General features: G+C 36.1%; 1 protein-coding gene and 1 pseudogene across 7 annotated transcripts in view; one reads left to right on the plus strand and one right to left on the minus strand.

Annotated features, from left to right (window-relative positions):
• The window catches only part of FERMT2 (FERM domain containing kindlin 2), an 87,745-nt gene that overhangs the window by 46,522 nt on the left and 20,057 nt on the right, over positions 1 to 21,166 (plus strand). For 4 of the 7 annotated variants that reach the window (XM_045810569.2, XM_045810570.2, XM_045810572.2 and 1 more), the window contains 4 exons: positions 12,726 to 12,860; positions 18,745 to 18,777; positions 19,094 to 19,319; positions 19,664 to 19,766. In XM_045810569.2, coding sequence (XP_045666525.1) covers positions 12,726 to 12,860; positions 18,745 to 18,777; positions 19,094 to 19,319; positions 19,664 to 19,766 — 497 coding nt within the window. The remainder of the gene's footprint in view (positions 1 to 12,725; positions 12,861 to 18,744; positions 18,778 to 19,093; positions 19,320 to 19,663; positions 19,767 to 21,166) is intronic. The other 3 variants (XM_045810571.2, XM_045810573.2, XM_045810574.2) reach the window with 1 other exon arrangement.
• Positions 14,077 to 17,906, minus strand: LOC123800592 (homeobox expressed in ES cells 1 pseudogene; annotated as a pseudogene).

Raw genomic sequence — 21,166 nt, forward strand, 5'->3', positions numbered from 1 at the left:
CTACATTAATTGACCATATAAGCATGGGTTTATTTCTGGGCTCTATCCTGTTCCATTGATCAGTGCATCGATTTTTATGCCATGCCTCTATTTTTATGCCATTTTTATGCTGTATTTATGTTTTGATTACTATAGCTTTGCCGTATATCTTAAAATCAGGACTTGTGGTACCGTCAGCTGTGTTTTTCTTTCTCAAGATTGCTTTGGCTATTCAGAGTATTTTGTATTTACATAAAAATTTTAGTATTGTCCTATTTTTGTGAAAATTATGTTGATCTTTTGATAGAAATTGCATTGAATATGACGATTGCTTTGGGTAGTATGGGCATTTTAGCAATATTAGTTCTTCTAATCCGTGAGCATAGAATATCTTTCCATTTGTTTGTGTCATCTTCAGTATCTTTCATCTGTTTTATAGTACAGGTCTTTTACAGAACTCTTAAGTTTATTCCTAGGTATTTTATTCTTATTGGTGCAATTATAAGCAGAGCTATTTTCTTAACAACCATCCATTGTTTCTCTTTCTACTGCTTTGTTACTAGTATATAGAAACACCACTGATTTCTGGGTATTTTGTATCCTGCAGTTTTACTCTTTGCTTCTAGCAGTTATTTGGTGAAGTCATTAGGATTTTCTATGTATAGTATTATGTCACCTGCAAACAGTGACAGTTTAACTTCTGTACCGATATGGATGCCTCTTATTTGTGATTGCTGTTTCTAGTACTTTCAGTACCACGTTGAATAAAGGTGGTGTCTTGTTCCTGATCTTAGAGGCAAAGCTCTCAGTTTTTTTTACCACTGAGTATACTGTTAGTTATGTGTTTTTCATAGATGGCCTTTATGTTGAGGTATGTGCTCTGTAAACCCACTTTTTTTGAGAATTTTATCAGGAATGGTTGTTGAATTTTGTCAAATGCTTATTTTGCATTTATTGAGATGATTATATAATTTTTGTCCTTCATTTTGTTGATGTGATGTATTGCGTTGATTGATTTGTGAATGTTGAACCATTCTTGTATCCCCAGAATAAATCCCACTTGATTGTGGTGAATGATCTTTCTGGTGTATTGTTGAAAGTGGTTTGCTAGTATTTTGTTGAGAATTTTTGTATCCGTTCATCAGGGATATTGGCCTGTAGTTTTCTTATTTTTGTGGTGTCTTTTTCTGGCCTTGGTATCTGGGTAATGCTGGTCTCATGGTATATGTTGGGAACCTTTCCTTCCTCTTCTATTTTTTGGAATACTTTGAGGAGAATAGGTATTAACTCTTCTTTAAATGTTTGGTAGAATTCACTTTGGTAGGTTTTTTTATTACCTATTCAGTTTTAAGTAGTCTGTTTGGATTTTCTGTTTCTTCCTGATTCAATTTTAGAAGATAGTATTTTTCTGGAAATTTCTCTCTTTTTTCTGGGTTGTTCAATTTGTTGGCATATAATTTTTCATCGTATTCTCTTATAATCCTTTATTTCTGTAGGGTCAGTTTTTACTTCTCTTTCGTTTCTGATTTTATTTACTTGGGTCCTTGCTCTTTTTTTTTCTTGATGAGTCTGTCTAAGGATTTATCAGTTTTGTTTCTCTTTTCATAGCACCACCTCTTCATTTCATTGATTTTTGTTCTGTTTTGGGTTTTTTTTTTTTTTTAGTCTCTGTGTCATTTATTTCTGCTCTAATCTAATGTTTTGTTCTTTTGTTTTCTGCAGTATCTCTGGTTCCCCAAGTTGTTTTTCTTTTTCTTTTCATTTGGTGTTTTTCATGTTAGAAACTCTGTGTGTTCATTCCATTACTGCCATAGCAAATTTTACCATAAATTTAGCTTAAAACAAATTTGTTATCTCACTGTTCACGTAGATTACAAGTCTAGGCACAGTGTGGCTCAGATGGGTGTTTTAGTTAGTCTTATAAAGCTGAAAGTAAGGTGTCACCAAGGCTGTTTTCCTCTTGAAGGCTCTGAGAAAGAATACTTCATGGTAGAATTTGGTTCCAGGTCTGTTGGACCAGGGTTTCTCTTAGCTTGTCTACCAGAGGTCATTCGCAGCTTCTAGAGGCCTCCCAGATTCCTTGACATGTGGCTTCTTTCCTCCATCTTCAAAAACAGCCATAGCAAGTCCAGTCCTTCCCGCCCTTCACATCTTTAAGCTGACCTCTCCTTCTGTCTCGTCTTTCTTATGCTTACCTCTCCTGCCTTCCTCTTCTGTTTGGCAGGCCTCAGATGATTACATTGGACCCATGGAGAGAATCCAGGGTAGTCTCCCTTAAATCAGGTGATTAGTAGCCTTAATTCCATTTGCAGTCTCTTCACAGCAGTCCCTAGATTAGTGTATAATTGTATAATCAGGGACAGAAATTTTAAGGAGTTACCTCTAAAACTGTAGACCTCAAATGTCTGTCAGTCATTGACTGTTCATATATTTAGTAATGGGGCATTACAAATACCAATAGGAAGTCCTACATTGAATGAGGTTTAGCTTGTCACCCCTCTCTGGGGTATTTAGATATTGAGCAAGCTTTATCAAATGTCTGTATCTAAAAGATTATTCCCTAGAGCTGTTTAGATTCTCCTCTAAGGGATCCTAAAGGGCTTATACCTAAGGGGTAGGTTTAATCCACTATGGGACAGGATTCGTTTTTTGGTCTATTTCAGTGCTTGGTCTTGCTTGATGTCTGGCCCTGTGAGTCAGTGTGTTTCCCATTGGTATTTCCTTTTGCAAACACCTTGATCTTATTTTTGTCCCTTTTGTTAAGTCATTTACTACTCTCCCAATCTGGCTTCTGTCTCCCAAAACTCTTCTTTTTTTTTTTTTTTTTTTTTTTTTTTTTAGATTTTATTTATTTATTTGACAGCCAGCCAGCCAGAGAGGGAACACAAGCAGGGGGAGCGGGAGAGGAAGAAGCAGGCTCATAGCGGAGGAGCCTGATGTGGGGCTCGATCCCAGAATGCCGGGATCACGCCCTGAGCCAAAGGCAGAATCTTAATGACTGCGCTACCCAGGCGCCCCTCTTCTGACTTCTTTTTATGTGATGTGTTCTCCCATTCTTTTTGTCCTTATAAGTGCATGTTTTCTTTCTTTATTTCTTTAGTAATGCACAAGTTCAATATACATGTTTAAGAAGAAATTCTCAAGACAAAATTTATTTTTAAACTAAAATCTGATTATCTTACCTGAAAACCCTTCTCCGCACCTCAGTTCCCCACTTCTCACCCTGTAGTTTCTGATACATATATATAGCATTTGTGTAGTCCATCTCCCACCAGATTTGTCTCCTACTTGATAACATATTGATTTTGAACATCACATTTCACTGCTATATAGTATATCTTTGTGTTATAAAGAGGTCCTAGATCATTACTTTGTGGAGTGACTCATAAATGTTAGTTTATATTTATTATTGAAGCATGAAATTTAGCATGAATGAGAACACTATATTTTGGTATATCCATTTTAAAATAGTCCTCCTTGGGGCGCCTGGGTGGCGCATTCGTTGTGTCTGTCTTCAGCTCAGGGCGTGATTCCGGCGTTATGGGATCGAGCCCCACATCAGGCTCCTCTAATAGGAGCCTGCTTCTTCCTCTCCCACTCCCCCTGCTTGTGTTCCCTCTCTCGCTGGCTGTCTTTCTCTGTCAAATAAATAAATAAAATCTTTCAAAAATAAAAATAAAAAAAAATAGTCCTCCAGGTATATTTAAGTATAAACTTTAATTACTTATGCTCTTCACCAGACCCACTTTTACATGTGATTCAGATTTCTAAATCTCTGGTTTAATTCTTTCTTGAAACAAGACACAGTAAGTAAATCAGTCCTAAATTCCTGTATAAATGAAACATTTAGTATCTTATGTGGAAGTGTAGGTTTACTTTACTTTTTTTGTTACAATGAAATGAAAACTTATTCATAGACTTCATGTATAGCCAGTGGCTACCCTGTTCCAATGTAGAACTGCCTGCCATTTGAGAAATAAGATGTTGTTTTCTGCGACCCCCCACTTCCCCTTTCCTTAAGCTACTACTTGTCAAGAAGAAGTTGGAAGCAGAATTACCTGTGGAGTTTTGTGTGTGTTTGTTTGTTTGTTTGTTTTGGGGTATAATTGATATATAACATTCTGTTAGTTTCGGGTATGTAAAGTAATGATTTTGTATTTGTATACGTTGTGAAATGATCACCACAGTAAGTCTGTCTTATCACAGTTAACGTCCATCACTGGAACTTCTATAAAACAAGTTGCTGGAAGCCCTTAGTCACTAAGAATATATGGGGGTATGACCAAAGCATGTATTTTTAGTAGTATTTTTAACTTCAGAAGCAATTCTCATGGACACATATGGTTAAGAACTTTTTTATATGCTTATGACTGACCCAAAAGCTAGTTACATTTAACAATATTCATTCTTCTAATAACATTAATATCTGTTTTGTGAGCTGGACAGGAAATGACCTAGGAACAAAAATCTCAAAGAATGAATCATGTGGTATAGTGATTTTCAAGCAGAAGGGACATGCCAGAAACATTTGGGATGTCTTTTCAAATTAAACCTGCTGGCTTTGCCCTCTTCACTAAACCTGACTATGGTGAACTGTGGTAGAAGCATGTCCTGTATCCCAGCCGTGACTCATTGTATGTCCTTTTATACTGTTTTAGATTTTTTCACACTGTACCAGTACATGATTTACTTTGAGGGGATGAATGGGTGGAGAGAGATAACTTGCTACCGCTGTACCCAACACTTGATACTGAAGGAGTGATTATTCAGAAGCTTGAGATTGTGTAATGCCTTTCTTATCTCCCAACATGGCAGTGATGGCATTTAAAGCTGAGGGTATACTGAGAATTGAAAGTGTAACCCATAAGTGATTAGGTGTCTTAGAATGTTAAATCTTGTTTGTTTTAAAAGTACTCTAGGGGGGCGCCTGGGTGGTTCAGCCGTTAAGCGTCTGCCTTCGGCTCAGATCATGATCCCAGGGTCTTGGGATCGAGCCCCGCATCGGGCTTCCTGCTCAGGCTCCCTGCTCAGGCTCCCTGCTCGGCAGGAAGCCTGCTTCTCCCTCTCCCACTCCCCTTGCTTGTGTTCCCTCTCTCGCTCTCTCTCTCTGTCAAATAAAATCTTTAAAATGAATGAATGAATGATAAAGTACTCTAGGAAATGATTCAGTTCCATTAAATATGACTCAAAAATATACTTGAAGTATGTTCTGAGTTTGTGATCTACATAAAACAATGCAAATGCATTAAACCTCAAAAATTACCTTTGAGGATAGTTTGATTAACTTCTTTTTACCTGGAATATACAAGAACGAAGAGAGCAGTTGATTTTTAATTAGGTAACTTTAGCTAAAGAATATGCTACACTACTTTTAACTTTAAAAAGAAATGAAGGGGCTCCTGGGTGGCTCAGTTGGTCAAGTGGCGGACTCTTGGTTTCAGCTCAGGTCATGATCTCAGGGTCCTGGGATTGAGCCCTGCATGGGGCTCTGGACTCATCGTGGAGTCTGCTTGGGATTTTTCTGCCTGTCTCCCTCTGCCCCTCCCCCTCCTCATTCTTTCTTTCAAATAAATAAATGTTTTTGAAAAATTTAAAAAAAATCAATATGCCTGGAAGCTTTTTTAAAGAAAGTGACAGAATTTAAGGAGCAAGCATTTATTTTTAACATGATTTCTGCTGCTTAGTACTTAAAATGTACTTACCTCAAATTTATTAATAATTAAAGAGCGGTTATGTCACCCATCCTCTGGTAACATGTCTGTTCAGGACAGTTTTTCTGGTAATTCCGTTTTTGCATTTTAGAAGAACATTCCCCCAGAAAATACACTGTAAAATACAGGACAAAACAAAAACCTGACCTGTACCAGAGTGTTCATAATAGTAAAATTCAAATAACCAACAGAGAAACAAAAAAACCACATACAGTTATTAAAAGCTTTTTGGACTTATTTTTTAAACATGAGATGAGGTATACATAAAATAGATTTTTTTAAAGAAGATTTTATTTATTCAAGAGAGGGAGAAAGAGAGAGAGAGAGCATAAGCAGGGGGAGGGGCAAAGGGAGAGGGAGAAGCAGACTCCCCACTGAGTGGGGAGCCAGATGCAGGGCTTGATCCCAAGACCTCAGGATCATGACCTGAGCCGAAGGCAGATGCTTAACCAACTGAGCCACCCAGGCGTCCCCCAAAATAGAAAAAAAAAAAAACAAAAAACTCCAGTGTGGTTTGCAGTGATTGGTACCATGCAATTTACATGAAAATTAACTCTGACTTGAAGAAACCTTATAGAAAAATTAGTGAAGGAAATATAAATGGCTAAAAACTTTTGAGATGTACATCACTAGTAAATAAATTAAAACAAGGAAATACACATACTGTTTTTCAGGTAAGCAAAGCTTTAAAAAAATATGTATGCCCAACTTGCTCCACTTTTGCCTTAAAATTCTTATAACCTTTGATCTAGTAATTCCACTCCACTGAATTCTTGAAGAAATAAAATGTGGGAAAATAAGTACACAGATGTTTGTAAAATCTTTATTATATATGGGCTCAGTAGTAGAACGGTTAAATTATGCCACATTTACACAGTAAGTATTTTATACATCTGTTAACATAATCCCTTATTTATGTAGCCATATTCCATTTTTCAAGAATGGGTTTTAAATGACTCTATACTTCTCTAATTTCCAAATTTCTACCATAATTGTGTATTTTTTTAGCTAGAGAAAAACATTAATACCTAGTACTGAATAAAGTACTTGTTATGTGCCAGGCCTTGTTCAGGGAGCATTACCCATATTAATCATTTAATTTTCACAGCAACCTCCTGAGGTACTATTATTCTCATTTTACAGATGAGAAAACTCACGGGCAAGCTGAGTAGCTTGTCCAGAGTCACAGTTAATAAGTAGCGGAGCTGAGATCTGAATGCGGGTAGTTTGGCTGTGCTTCTGCCTCCAGTTGCATCTCACCAGTGCTGCAGCAGTCAGCTTGCTCCATCCTGGTTTCAGGTTCCCTACAAACAAAAAGCTTCCTGAATTTGTAATACTGGATTGAATCTAGTGGATATCGTGAGCTCCTGAAGATACAAACTGCCACATGTAAAACTCTGTCTGATCCAGTAATTTTTAGCAATCTGTAGCATCGCAAGTTACGCAGTGGTTTGCATTTTGTTGTCTATTCTGCTTAGACCCTGACAGTGAGTGTAGTGCTGCCATATATACAGACCTAGTCCTTCTCCTTTCTTTCTTTCTTTCTTTTTTTTTTTTTTTTTTTAAGATTTTAATTTTTATTTGACAGACATGCAGTGAGAGAGAGAGTGAACACAAGCAGGGGACGTGGGAGAGGAAGAAGCAGGCTTCCAGCAGAGGAGCCCAATGCGGGGCTTGATCCCAGGACTCTGGGATCACGCCCTGGGCCGAAGGCAGACACTTAAGGACTGAGCCACCCAGGCGCCCCAAGTCCTCCTCCTTTCTGCTGCATTTTTCATTTTTGGTTTTTCTTGGCCCTCCTTCTCTTTACACTCTTTATTTTTAAAGTAACCTAATATTAGTATAATTGGTGTATAATAAACCGTACCCATTTAAAGTATACAATTTGATGAGTTTTCACAGATGTACATCTGTGAAACTACACAGGATAGAGAATATTTCCATTAGCTTTAGTCAGACAACCATTTATTTGCTCTGTCACTACAGATTTATTATCATTTTCTGGAATTTTATGAACAGAATCATATTGTGTATATGCTATTCTAGTTGGCTTGTTCCATTTCATGTAATAATTTTGAGATATGTTCATGTTGTATGTATCAGTTGTTTCTTTTTACTGATGAGTTGTGTTCCATTGTGAGTAGTATTCCACTGATATGAAAATACCACATTTTGTTTATCAATTTGGGTTATTTCTAGTTTTGGCTTCTATGAGTAAAGCTGTTACATATATGCTTTTCATTTTCTTGAGTCAATGAGTAGAACGGTCGAGTTGTATATGTTTAACTTTTTAAGAAACTGCCAAACTTTTCAAAAGTTGTGTCATTTCTCATTCCCACTGGCTGGGTATGAGAGTTCCAGATCCCCCTCCACATCCTCAGCAACACCGGCTATTTTATCAGTCGTCTTACTGTTGGCTACTCTGATGGGGTACATAGTACTTTCTCATAGTTCTAACTTGGATTTTCCGGACCAATAAGATTGAGCTTTTTTTTTTTTTTTTTAAGATTTTATTTATTTTAGAGAGAGAACAAGCAGGGAGAAGGGCAGAGGGAGAAGGAGAGAGAGAATCCCCAGCAGACTGTGCACGGAGCCTGATGTAGGGCTCAATCCCACAACACTGAGATCATGACCTGAGCTGAAATCCAAAGTTAGGCACTTAACCAACTGAGCCACCCTGGTGCCCCAATGTTGAGCATTTTTTATGTGCTTCTTGGCTGTTACGTACTCTTTGGTGAAGTGCTTGTCCAAATCTTTAGCCTTTTGGTCTGCTTATTATTGAGTTGTATATATTTTGGATGCAAGTCCTTTGTCAGATATACATAATATGTTTTGTGAGTATTTTGTCCCAATGTACAGCTTGCCTTTGTCTATTAACAGTATCCTTCAAAGAGTAGGTTTTTGTTTTTTTAAAGATTTTATTTATTTGAGAGAGAGAGAGAGAGAGATCGAGCAAGCATGAACGGGGCGGGGTGGGGGGCAGTGGTGGGAGGGGCAGAGGGAGAGGGAGAAGCAGACTCCCTGCTGAGTAGGGCATCTGATACGGGCCTTCATCCCAGGACCCTGAAGTCATGACCTAGGAAGGCAGACACTCAACCAACTGAACAACCCAGGTGCTCCTGTTAGTTTCTTTTATAATAAAGGATAATTTTTTGTGGAGTGTATGGGTTCTATGTAAGAAATCTTTGTCTACTTATATTTTCTTTTAGGTCTATGATCCATTTAGAATTAATTTTTGTATATTATGTTAGGTAAGGGCTAATGTTTTTTTTTAAAACTGTGACTCTTAATTTAGCACCATCTATTGGAAAGATACTCCTTTCCTCTTGAATTGCCATGGCACCTTTGTCCAAAATAATTGACCACCTATATGTGGGTCTGCTTCTGGCTCCTCTTCATATATATGTCTTATCATTTAGCTAATAATTGCACTGTCTTGATTGCTGTAGCTATATGAGGTCTAATAGTCTAAGTCCTCCAACTTCAGTCTTCTTTTTAAAAATTGCTTGGACTATTCTAGGGTTGTTTTCATTTCCATATGAATTTTACAGTCACCTTGCCATCTTGTATAAAAGAGCAAGTTGGAATTTTGACTTGGATTCCATTGAATCTTTAGCTCAATTTAGGGAAAACTGGCTTCTTAGCAATTCTTGCAATTCATGGACATAGTATGTAATATAAAATATAATGTTATATAATTATATGGGTCATTGTTAAATTTTTTTTGGTCGTTGTTAATTCTTTTTGTTACTTTCATTTAACAGTTTTGTCTCTTATCACATTCCTCATATGTAAACGAATAAATAAACACAGAAACTTGTGATTTCATACAAGGCAGAAGAGGTTGAGTCAACTAAAACTTTGAGATTTGGTAATGATATGGAAGTATTTACATTTACTTTATGTGTTATGTGTAAACAACATACAGAATGAATGAGGGCTACCTAATAATATAAAGCTTTTTTAAAAAATTGAGGTATAATTGACATTTAATATTATAATAGTATCGTGTATATATAACATGGTGAATCGACACGTACATTGCAAAACGACCGCCATATTCATTCTGCTTACCATCTGTCACCATACAAAATTAATACAGTATTATTGTCTATATTCCCCATGCTGCATGTCACATCCCCGTGACTTATTTATTTTATAACTGGGAACTTGTACTTCTTGATCACCCTCCACCCATTGTACCTGGCCCCTCACAACTCCCCTCTCTTTTAGCAAACAATAATTTATTCTCTTTATCTATGCATCTTGGTTTTGTTTTATTTTTGTTCTTTACATTCCACATATAAATAAAATTGTGGTATTTGTCTTTCTCTGATTCATTTCACTTAGCATAATATCCTTTAGTTCCATCCATGTTGCTGCAAATGGCAAGATACCATTCTTTTTGTGTGGTTGAGTAATATTCCAGTGTCTGTGTCTTCTTTATCCATTCATCTGTCAGTGGACACTTAGGTTGCTTCCATGTCTTGGCTATTAACATACAATGCTGCAATAAACATACACCTTTTCGAATTAGTGTTTTTGTTATCTTCAAAATAGATACCCAGTAATGGAACTGCTAGATCATAATCTTAGTTCTAGTTTTAAGTTTTGAGGGACCTCCGTAACGGTTTTCCATAATGGCTGTACCAGTTTACATTCCTAAACAGTGCATAAGTTTCCCTTTTCTCCATATTCTAACACTTACTATAATTTTTTTTATAATAACCATTCTGACAGGTGTAAGGTGATAATCTCATTATGGTTTTGATTTACGTTTCCCTGATGTTTAGTGATGTTGAACCATCTTTTCGTGTGCCTGCTGGCCATCTGTGTGTCTTCTTTGCGAAAATGTCTATTTAGGACCTCTAATTGGATTATTTGCTTTCCTGTTACTGGGTTGTATGAATTGTTTACTTATTTGGATATTAACCTGTTATTGGATATATGATTTGCAAGTATCTTCTCCTGTTCAGTAGGTTGCCTTTTGGTTTTGTTGGTTTCCCTTGCTGTGTAGAAGCTTTTTTGTTTGATGCATTCTCATTTGTTTATTTTTATTTTGTTTCCCTTGTCTTTGGAGTCAGATTGGAAAAAAAAAAAGCTTTTCTAAGACTGATGTCAAAGAGGTTACCGCATGTTTTCTTTTAGGAGTTTTATGGTTGCAGGTCTTAACATTCAAGTCTTTAATCCATTTTGAGTGAATTTTTGTATATGGTCCAGTTTCATTCTTTCGAATATGGCTGTCCAGTTTTCGCAGCATCATTCACTGAGGAGACCATCCTTTTCCCGTTGTGTATTCTTAGCTCCTTTGTCATAAATTAATTGACCACATATGTATGTGTGTATTCCCAGGCTCTTTATTCTGTTCCATTGATTTATATGTCTCTTTTTATGCTAATGTTTGGTTACTACAGCTTTGTAGTATAGTTTAAAATCAAGCAGTGTGACCTTCAGCTTTGTTCTTCTTCATCAGGATCGTTTTGGCTGGTCAGGGTCGTCTTTGGTTCCATACAAATTTTAGAATTATTTGTTGTAGTTCTGTGAAAAATGTCTTTAGAATTTCTATAGGGATTGCATTAAATCTGTAGCTTGCTTTGGGTAATATGGCCATTTTATTGATATTGATTTTTCCAAACCACAAACACAGAATATCTTACCATTTATTTGTGTTTTTGTTTTTTTTTTTCATCAACTCCTTATAGTTTTCAATATACAGGTCTTTCACTTCCTCGGTTAAATTTATTCTTAGAAGGGTGCCTGTGTGGCTAAATTGGTTGAACATCTGATTCTTGATTTTGGCTAAGGTCATGATCTCAGGGTCGTGAGATCCAGCCCCACAGTGGGCTCTGCGCTCATCACAGAGTCTGCTTGTCCTTCTTCCTCCCCCTCTGCCCCTCCCCACGCTCATGCTCCCACACATGCACACTTGCTGTCTCTCATAAATAAATAAAAGCTTTAAAAAAAAAAAAAAGTTTACGGGGCGCCTGGGTGGCACAGCGGTTGAGCGTCTGCCTTCAGCTCGGGGCGTGATCCCGGCGTTCCGGGATCGAGTCCCACATCAGGCTCTTCCGCTGTGAGCCTGCTTCTTCCTCTCCCACTCCCCCTGCTTGTGTTCCCTCTCTCGCTGGCTGTCTCTATCTCTGTCAAATAAATAAATAAAATCTTTAAAAAATAAAAAAAAATAAAAAAAAAAGTTTAAAAAAATCCCTTTCTTTAAAAAAAAAAAACCAAAAATTTATTCCTCGGTATTTTACTTTTTTGATGTAGTTGTAAATGGGATTGGTTTTCTCGATTTTGGTTTCTCATAGTTTATTGTTTATGTATAAAAACAAAACTTTTTTTCTTTTTTTAAAGATTTTATTTCAGAGAGAGAGAGCAAGAGAGAACATGAGTGGGGGATGGGGAGAGGGATGGCTGAGCAGGGAGCCTGACGGGACTTAGTCCCACTAAGCTGAAGGCAGATGCTTAACTGACTAAGCCACCCACGTGCCCTGAAAAAAACACGACAGGTTTCTGTATATTGATTTATTTTACCCTGCAATTTCACTGAATTTTACTAGTTTTATTAGTTCCAACAATTTTTGATGGAGTACTTAATGTTTTCTGTATGTAGTATTTTGTCATCTGCAAATAGTGACAGCTTTACTTCTTCCTTTACAATTGGTAAGTTTTTGTTTCTTGCCTAGTTGCTGTGCCTAGGATATTATTCTTAATTTTTTTCATGGTTTTTGTTAAAAAAATATATATATGTAAATAAGAGTTCTAATATTTTCTCTCTGTACCCTAATAGATTGTTCTCTCTCTACTTCGAGGTTACTGCATGTATTAGATGGTTATGAATTGAATGCTTTGGTAGATTATTTTTAGAAGTGCCATACTTCAGTCTTTTGCATGGCAAAACATAAACACATACGTACACAGAAGAAAATTATGAATTCTTATATTGGAATGGATTAATAGATGGATTTACCAGATGTAAAAGCGTTTAAATTTTCCATTATGCTACTAAAATAATCTTTCTTCTTATTTTAACAGATATCCGACACCCTGAAGAACTTTCTCTCTTGAAAAAACCCAGAGATCCAACTAAGAAAAAAAAGAAAAAGTTAGATGACCAGTCTGAAGATGAGGCACTTGAATTAGAGGGGCCTCTCATCACTCCTGGATCCGGTGAGACTTTGTTAAACTAAGCAGAGGCATAGTGTGAGAACCGTGGATGTGTCTGTATGTTTGTGGTTTCTTGACAGATGGTTTACGTAGGTCAGGAGAGTGATCAGCTTTAAAAAACTCTCTCCTTCAGCATTTTTTCCCTCAGTCATGAAATCACCACTAGGTTCTATCATGTGCAGATCATTGTGTCAGACGTTAATAGCTGCATCAATAAAAAGGAAGGCTGGTTCTCTCCTCAGGAAGAATCAAAAAGGGGAAATACCTTAGCTAGGCTCAATTTTTGCATTACAGAAATTGGACAGATTTTTAATATTTAGTTCCTTTTTTCTGTATTCTGTGAAAACCACTTACTTAGTTAAGACATTATTACTTCTGTGGGTTACTTAAAATCTCTGTGCTTTGCATATGCTCACCCCTGTGCCTTTTTACCTTTTTCCTTTAAGGCTTTGCCCCTTTAAGAAGCTTCCTCAGATTTCCCCCCGTTACCTCCCCAACCTGAATTAGGTATCCTTCTGTCTTAAGTCAGCAGACTTTTCTGTGTTTGGTATTATACTGCATGTTCTTACCTAATAAATTGTGAGTTCCCGACATCATGGAACTCTGTCTCACATTTTTGTTACCAGAACCTAACTCAGCATGTGGCATCCAGCAGGAGCATAGACGGTGTCTTTTGGGTAGCTAGATGACTAATTAAATTACATGGTTATTTAGTCCTGGGCCTACACAGGGACTGGACATTACAGTTTCCCATGTGTCTGTCAGCCACACACTTTCTTAGAAAATAGGTCTCTCCGTCAAATATGTAAACAATTTAACTAATTCAGTTCATTCTTGGTTTTTTAAATTCTGGGGTGATGACAATAATGGAAACAATTTATGTGCTTACTGTATACCCATTTTATGCATTATACTCACAGAAATTCACTTTAGCATATTTTACTTGTGGAAACTCACTTAATTCTCACTACAACCCACTGCAGATTATATTATTACTCCTTTTAAGGTTGAGTTTAAGGAGCCGCTTCTCCCTCTGCCTGTCGATCCCCCTGCCTGTGCTTTCTCTCTCTCCTCTCTCATAAATAAATAAAATCTTTAAAAAAATTTAAAAAAATACATTTCTTTAAAAAAGGTTTACAGTACAGTATAGTACTGACTTAAAAAATCACTAATTTCAGGATTTACTATGTAAATAAAATTAGAAAATTATCTCATTAGAAATGTTTCTTAAGAATCTTGAAGGCAGCTTAGACAAAGGAAAATTCTCGTCCTAAAATAATACAGAAAGTAATAAATACTTCACCTGCTTAACATCGTCAGGAAAATCACTTTATGTGCAAGATACCATTTTTCCTGTTTGGAGTTTGTCATTTTAAGCATCAAAACATTTTTAAATTTTTTTATTTTTATTTTTTTAGCAAACTAAATTATTGAATTTGCTCACTTTAAAAATAGCTGGCTTCTTCTGAAAATGTTCATTACAATATATAGGAAAGGCCTTTATTGTAACTAAAAGTGCCCGAATGTAATAGTACCATGTTATGATAGTATTGACGGTGTATTTTCAGGGGGAAATATGACAACACTTAGATTAACTGCAGAAAAGAAAACATCACGTTTTTAATACTTGATACTGCTTCTTCATGTTTTGCAGTTGTAAGATAATTTCACGTGTTTCCTTTTCTGTCTATTCCAGGAGGTATGTGTTGAAAATTTTTTTAAATATTAAAAACAGTGATTCTCTACGGGATGTTTTCAGCTTTGCATGCTGATTTTGGAACCAGATCTGGATTCTTCTTTGCTCTAGATTCAGTTTTTGAGCTAAATCCTCTCCAGTATCAATGCTGGGATAGCAGTTTATTCTAAAGACATTTCCAACACTTCAGTCTGGTTTTGAGTAAAAGCAGTTCTTGGTCTTCAGCCTCTATACCAACTCAGCTCGCTTTTGAAGACAGTCTTTCTGAGGCTGAAAAGTAATTTTTATATTTCAAAAATCTTTCTTCTGGCACTGGGTGATCCATCGTACTAGGGGGATGAGATCCCATCAGGAAGGCTCAGGATATGTAGACATAGGTTAACATCTTTTCCTCAGGAGCCACAGGTGTCTGCAGGGCCTGTGGGGTTTTGTAGATGGAACACAGTTTTTCTTCTGGACCAATCCTAAAATGCTCTCAACTGAAAAGGAGCAGGGTGAGGATTTGCTTTCCTCAACCTTCCTGAAGGTTGGGAGACCTCACATGGGCTGCACAGGACAGCTCTGGCCTCTCCTTGCCTCTTAGCTGACTCTGCCCCGTATGTACAGGGCTGGGATCTTCCTGTAGTTCACCTTAGGCTCCCTGAAAACTTGTTTTTAAACTGTTCTTTAATTATAAAAGTAATGAATGCTCACAGTAAAAATTCAAATATTATAGAATTATGCATTCATTTTTGTTTTTCATAAAAGTGGGATGTGGGGCCCCTGGGTGGCTCAGTTGGCTAAGCGTCCCAACACTTGATCTCAGCTCAGGTCTTGATCTCAGCGTCGTGAGTTCAAGTCCCATGTTGGGCGTGGAGCCTACTTAAAAATGTAAATTAAAAAAAAAGATTAAAAAAAATTTCAAAAGTGGGACTATGTTACTATACATTTGTAATTTGTGTTTTTGCACTTGGTAATAACATTAATGGACCTTATCTTCTGTTAGTTACAGAAGTCCTACATTCATAAAGTCCCGTTATTAAAAAATTCCAATAGTACAGAAAATGTACTAAACTGAAGGTGAAAATTCCACTTCACCTTATTCCCTTGTTGCTTCCTCTTAAGAAGTAGCCATTTCTTGATTACTCTGTGAAACTGTATTGTAAACAGTCCGAGTACAGCTTGCCAGTACCTTTTCTGTGTGATTATACTTGTGTGGCTAATTTTGTTTTTTATAACAATGAGAGTCTCCTAAACATTGCATATTCTGCAATTTGAGTTTTTCCATTGAACAGTATGTTTTGGTGATTTTTCTATGTTAGAGTAAAAGGGCTCCCTAGTTCAATATAAATAAAATTTCCATATAGAAAATTTATATTTAACTGTTTCTCTACCTAGGGTAGGATCTAATATCAAATATACTCCAAAAAAGAGTGTGAAAGTGATCGTTTTACACTCCCATCAACAGTACATGAAAATGCCCCCTTTCCTACCTTCTGCCTGATACTAAATGTTGTAAATCTTGACTAATTTTTGCCAATATGACCGTAAACAGTATCTCAGAATTACCTTTTTAATTTCCCTGATAAACACTAGTGTGAATAATAGAGTAATACATTTGTATTAGCCATTCCTATTTCTTCTATTAAGTTTAAAATCATGGACTTAACATTTTTGTTTTAGTGATACACTAATCTTCTGATAAGTTAGATACTGGCATTTTGTTTTTAATTTTGTGGTCTTTTTTACTGTACTAAAGTTTTACATTTTTATGTAGTTAAATTTGTTATTTACTTTATAGTTCTGGGTTTTCACTCTTGGTTAAGAGAATCTTCACAAATATTAGAAAAATTCTTCTATATTTCCTTTTTATACTTTTATATACTTATTTCATATTTATGTATTATAACTTATCTGTAATGTCAACATTTGTTATTTTTAATTCACCTGAAATTTGTTTACTAAGTATGGTATGAGATTGCTATTTTGGTGGGAAATTTTCTAAAATGTATTGAATACTTTAACACTCTTTAAAAAAAGAATAAGAACGTAATTTATAGTAACCAGGTTATCAGGCAGATTCTAAAGTTACTTGAGGTTCTTACTGTTCTTACTGTTGCCCAGGAGTGTAGTGCTTGTTGAATTCTGTCTCCTCCTCACAGTTTTTGTTACTGTTCCATATAGTTTTTTTTTTTTTAATGATTTTTTATTATGTTAGTCACCATACAGTACATCCCCGGTTCTGTTCCATATAGTTGAGCAAGCTCCTGTAATACCTTTCTGCTTCAAATATGTTTTAAATTGGGCAATCAGGAATACAAGATAGTTGGGACTGTCACTGAACTGAGATTAGAAGGAATGTAAAATGTACATACCCTCTGTCCCAGCAGTGTTACTAGAACTGGAAAATAAGTACACACATACCTGTTGGAAGGCAGCTTTGCCGCAGCCGTGGTGAAGTCAACAAAATTCTAAAGAAATAAATGCACGCTAATTGGGAATGGCTTAAATAAGTTATAGTACCCAGGAGGTGGTGTGTATATTATAGCTTGGCTCTGAAACTTAATCTGTGCCTCAGTTTGCTCCTCTAAAATGAGAATAATAGGATTGTTGGAAACACTAATAAAGTTATTACCGTGGAGTGCCTAACAAAGAATAGAAACAATGAGGTGATCAAAAATGAAGTGTAGAATATACAAAGTAGAGGACAGAGAATTGATTGGGTGGCTGATTCTATTAAATGTTGCGTAATTTGGGGGGAATATATTTTGTTTTAGAAACTTAAAGAAAATTATCAATTCTAACTCTATTTAATTCTGAGTAGTTATTATAGTCCATCATACTAGTAACAAATTTTCAATATTCTTACATTCCTACTAAAAGACGTATTTGCTAGATCTTTGAAATACACAATGAGAAGATTTTGCCTAGAGGATGTGTTTCTCTTCCTTATTTACATACATACCATCTATAGCAGGATTAATCTTTGCCCACCTGAGCTGGAGTAATGTTTTCAGCCCTTTTAATTAGCATGGGGTGCTGGGTAACCCTTTCTTTCACAAAATAACCTTGTAGTTTTAAAGTTCTAGCTTTTAAGGATATCCCTAACTATCCCAGTGTTGTTTAAAGCTAAGAAAGGTGAATTGACAGCTTTCTTTGTTGCTTATTTAACAACGTTTAGATACTGGAAATTGCTTCAGTTACTGACACTGGAAGAGCACATACTAGTGACATCAAATCAGATACACTGTGGCTAGCAAGGTTTTTTTTTTTTTTTTTTTTTTTACTTTGTGTTCTCTTCCTAGACTAGATCATGACACTACAGAAATTTCTAGCATGCTCACCACTTTTTCATAGGTAATTGTTTCTGTCATTGCATTGAGTGAGGTGGTGGGAAGGGGTTATTAGAGTGGAAAGGAAATTCCTAAGCATATTCCTAAATTAGGTAAGGGAAACAGCCATTCTCTTTCCATCATCCATTAACAGTGTGATACCCATTTACACATTTTCTTTGTAAAAATTATGACTGAAGACAAAATATAATTAAAAGAGGTAGGACTTTTAAGGGAGGTGCTTTTACTTAATGTTACTCTGAACTTCTAAGTCTTAATTTAATCCAGTCTCCTTCATTTTTGTAGCTTAAGTGATGGAGGACATATTATCAGTTGACTAAGTCAAGTTTTTATTTATATAGCCTCTACTTATATGTCTTGCCCTATTGAACACTGAGGCATTGGAAGATAAAATATCCCTGCCTTCAGGGGCTTAATTTTAAGATGTATCTTTGTTAGCAAAATTTTATCTACCCGTCGCTTTAATACTTTATTTGTAAATCCGTTGGAACCTGTGTGGCTATTCATTGAGAAAATATACACATTAAATTGTTCTCTTAATGTTCATTTATTCAGTTACATTGAGCTGTCTTAAAACAGGGTATGGATTTCAAAGGGTGATAAATGTGGATATGTTTGTCACTGGACATTTGACTAGAGCACAACTTTATTCTTTTGCATTGAACAAAAAAACTTAGGTTATGGTTTCTAAGATTCTTTACTCTTAACTTCACTTGAAATATTTACTTCAGTTTATGATTCACGTTAGGAAAAGTCTTTTTTCTTTTTTCCATTTCCTTTTCCTTTTCATTCTTTTGTTTCTATCTTCTATTGTTACCTCTCCTTTACCTTCTGAATTCCTTTCTTTCCTTTCCTATAGGCACTGATGTTCTTTACATTGGCCCTCTGAAAGGTGAGCCTTGCCACAATTAAAAACAAACTTGGTCTGTCTGCTTCAGCTATAGCTTTAACTTATCTTCTAATCCCTTGAACTGATTTTTTCCCCCCAGAATTTCTGCCAACTTATATTCTTTTGACCTTGTTATTATATGTTCTAATGTTACACAAGTAGAGTTAAAGTTAATTTTACATGTTTTCAAGACAGGTAAAATAATGTACTAAGCTTTCCTTCCAGAATGAAGCTTTTGTTTCATAATTTGCCTTATGTATGATTGAAAACTAAGATCTGTACTTCATAATTACTACCTATTTTTCATGTTATTTATTAGGGAGTATATATTCAAGCCCAGGACTTTATAGTAAAACAATGACCCCCACTTACGATGCTCATGATGGAAGCCCCTTGTCACCGACTTCTGCGTGGTTTGGTGACAGTGCTTTGTCAGAAGGCAACCCTGGTATACTTGCTGTCAGTCAGCCAATCACGTCACCAGAAATTTTGGCGAAAATGTTCAAGCCTCAGGCTCTTCTTGACAAAGCAAAAATCAACCAAGGGTAAGTTTTAAAATAGAGATACGTTGAGGGGCACCTGGGTGTGGTTCAGTTGGTTAAGCATCCAACTTGTGATTTTGGCTTGGGTCATGATCTCTTGGGTCATGGGATCAAGCCCCACACTGGGCTCAGCGCTCAGTGCAGAGTCTGCTTGAGATTCTCTCCCCCTCGTCCTCTGCCCCTCCCCCCACTTGTGTATGCGCTTTCTCTCTCAAATAAATAAATAAATCTTTAAAAAACTAAAATAAAATATAGATACGTTGAAGAATTTCTTTCTCCAACTAGAGGTGGGGATATTTTATTAATTTTGCCTCGCGTTGCTCCACTGCATTTGTTAATTTGTCCAGGTGGCTTGATTCCTCAAGATCTCTCATGGAACAAGATGTGAAGGAAAATGAGGCCTTGCTTCTCCGATTCAAGTATTACAGCTTTTTTGATTTGAATCCGAAGGTACCGAGGGTTTAGAGGGGTCTCTTCTTTTTGTACTTTCTGTTTTGTTCGTTTGGATGTTTGTTTTTTGGAGTTGGCAGGGACGGAGTCATTCGTATATAGCAAGTCGGAATAATATCAAAAACCCAAGCTTTAGACAAAGGCTTCTGTGTTTGAAATAGTCTATAGTGTTAGTGGGTTGGAAGCATAATTAAACCTTTTTCTTTTTTGTTAAAATAATTGAATTTTTGGTTGATTTGTATTTTAAATGCACCAGCTTGTTACTATAGTATTGGTAAAGTTAGTTTTAGGCATTTTTTAAATACCTCTCTTTAGCTGTGTTTTTGGTAAGAGAAGAGTTTTATGAAATAGTACCTTTTCAGTGACTTTCTTATTTCTAATTATAAATCAAAAGATACTACTTCAAAGAAAAATTCCTTAAGTCTATATTTCTTCCTGTTTAATAGGCAAACATTGTAGGGGCGCCTGGGTGGCGCAGTCGTTAAGCGTCTGCCTTTGGCCCAGGGCGTGATCCCAGAGTTCTGGGATTGAGCCCCGCATCAGGCTCCTCTGCTGGGAGCCTGCTTCTTCTTCTCCCACTCCCCCTGCTTGTGTTCCCTCTCTCTCTGGCTGTCTCTCTCTCTCTGTCAAATAAATAAATAAAATCTTGGGAAAAAAAAAAAAAAAAGGCAAACATTGTAATGTTTTTACTATCAAATGACTGCATCATCTGTGCTACTGAAATACTTTGCTTTTCTGAGAAGAGTTAAATTTGCTATGAAATCTAGAGTATTTTTCCCTAGAAAACACATGGCACAGAGATTTGGATCTTTTGCTTATTTATTGCCCTTGAGGGGAAAACCTCTCTTGACTACTGCTCATCCTTTTCATGTCTAGATTATAGTCTAGATTTTACTGTATATACTTAACAGTTTTTATTATGTGCTTAAGTAATTCTTTAACAGTAAAATGTATAATTTGGAACCACAAAAAATAATCTTAATCCCTTTCAGGCTGTATCATGTCTCATTTTAGTAAAACCAAAGCTGCTTTGGTTCTCCCTGGGGAAGGGAGATGCTGTATGTTTTGTTAGCATTCTAAAATAATACTGTTAAGACATTACTATTAATTTTTAGTACCATAAGTAAATGGATAATTCAGTAACGTGTAAGTAAATCTTTACCACAAGTATATATGCGTACTCTGTATTTCAGATTCTTAAAATAATTACTCTTTCCAAGGACCTGACACTTGGTCTAAGTATGCTTTTCCATAGTGGGCAAGATGTTCCCTGAAATAATTTACTCTCTGACTGTAACATTTTAGTGTGACAAGTTGCAGTAACAATACTGAAAAGCAGTCACTTTTGCCTTCCTTTCTTCTTCTTCTTCTTCTTAAAGATTTTATTTATTTATTTGACA

The sequence above is a fragment of the Ursus americanus genome, chromosome 26 (assembly GCF_024610735.1).
Source record: "Ursus americanus isolate L20-20 chromosome 26, mUrsAme1.1.p, whole genome shotgun sequence".
In the NCBI taxonomy this organism is placed as follows: domain Eukaryota; kingdom Metazoa; phylum Chordata; class Mammalia; order Carnivora; family Ursidae; genus Ursus; species Ursus americanus.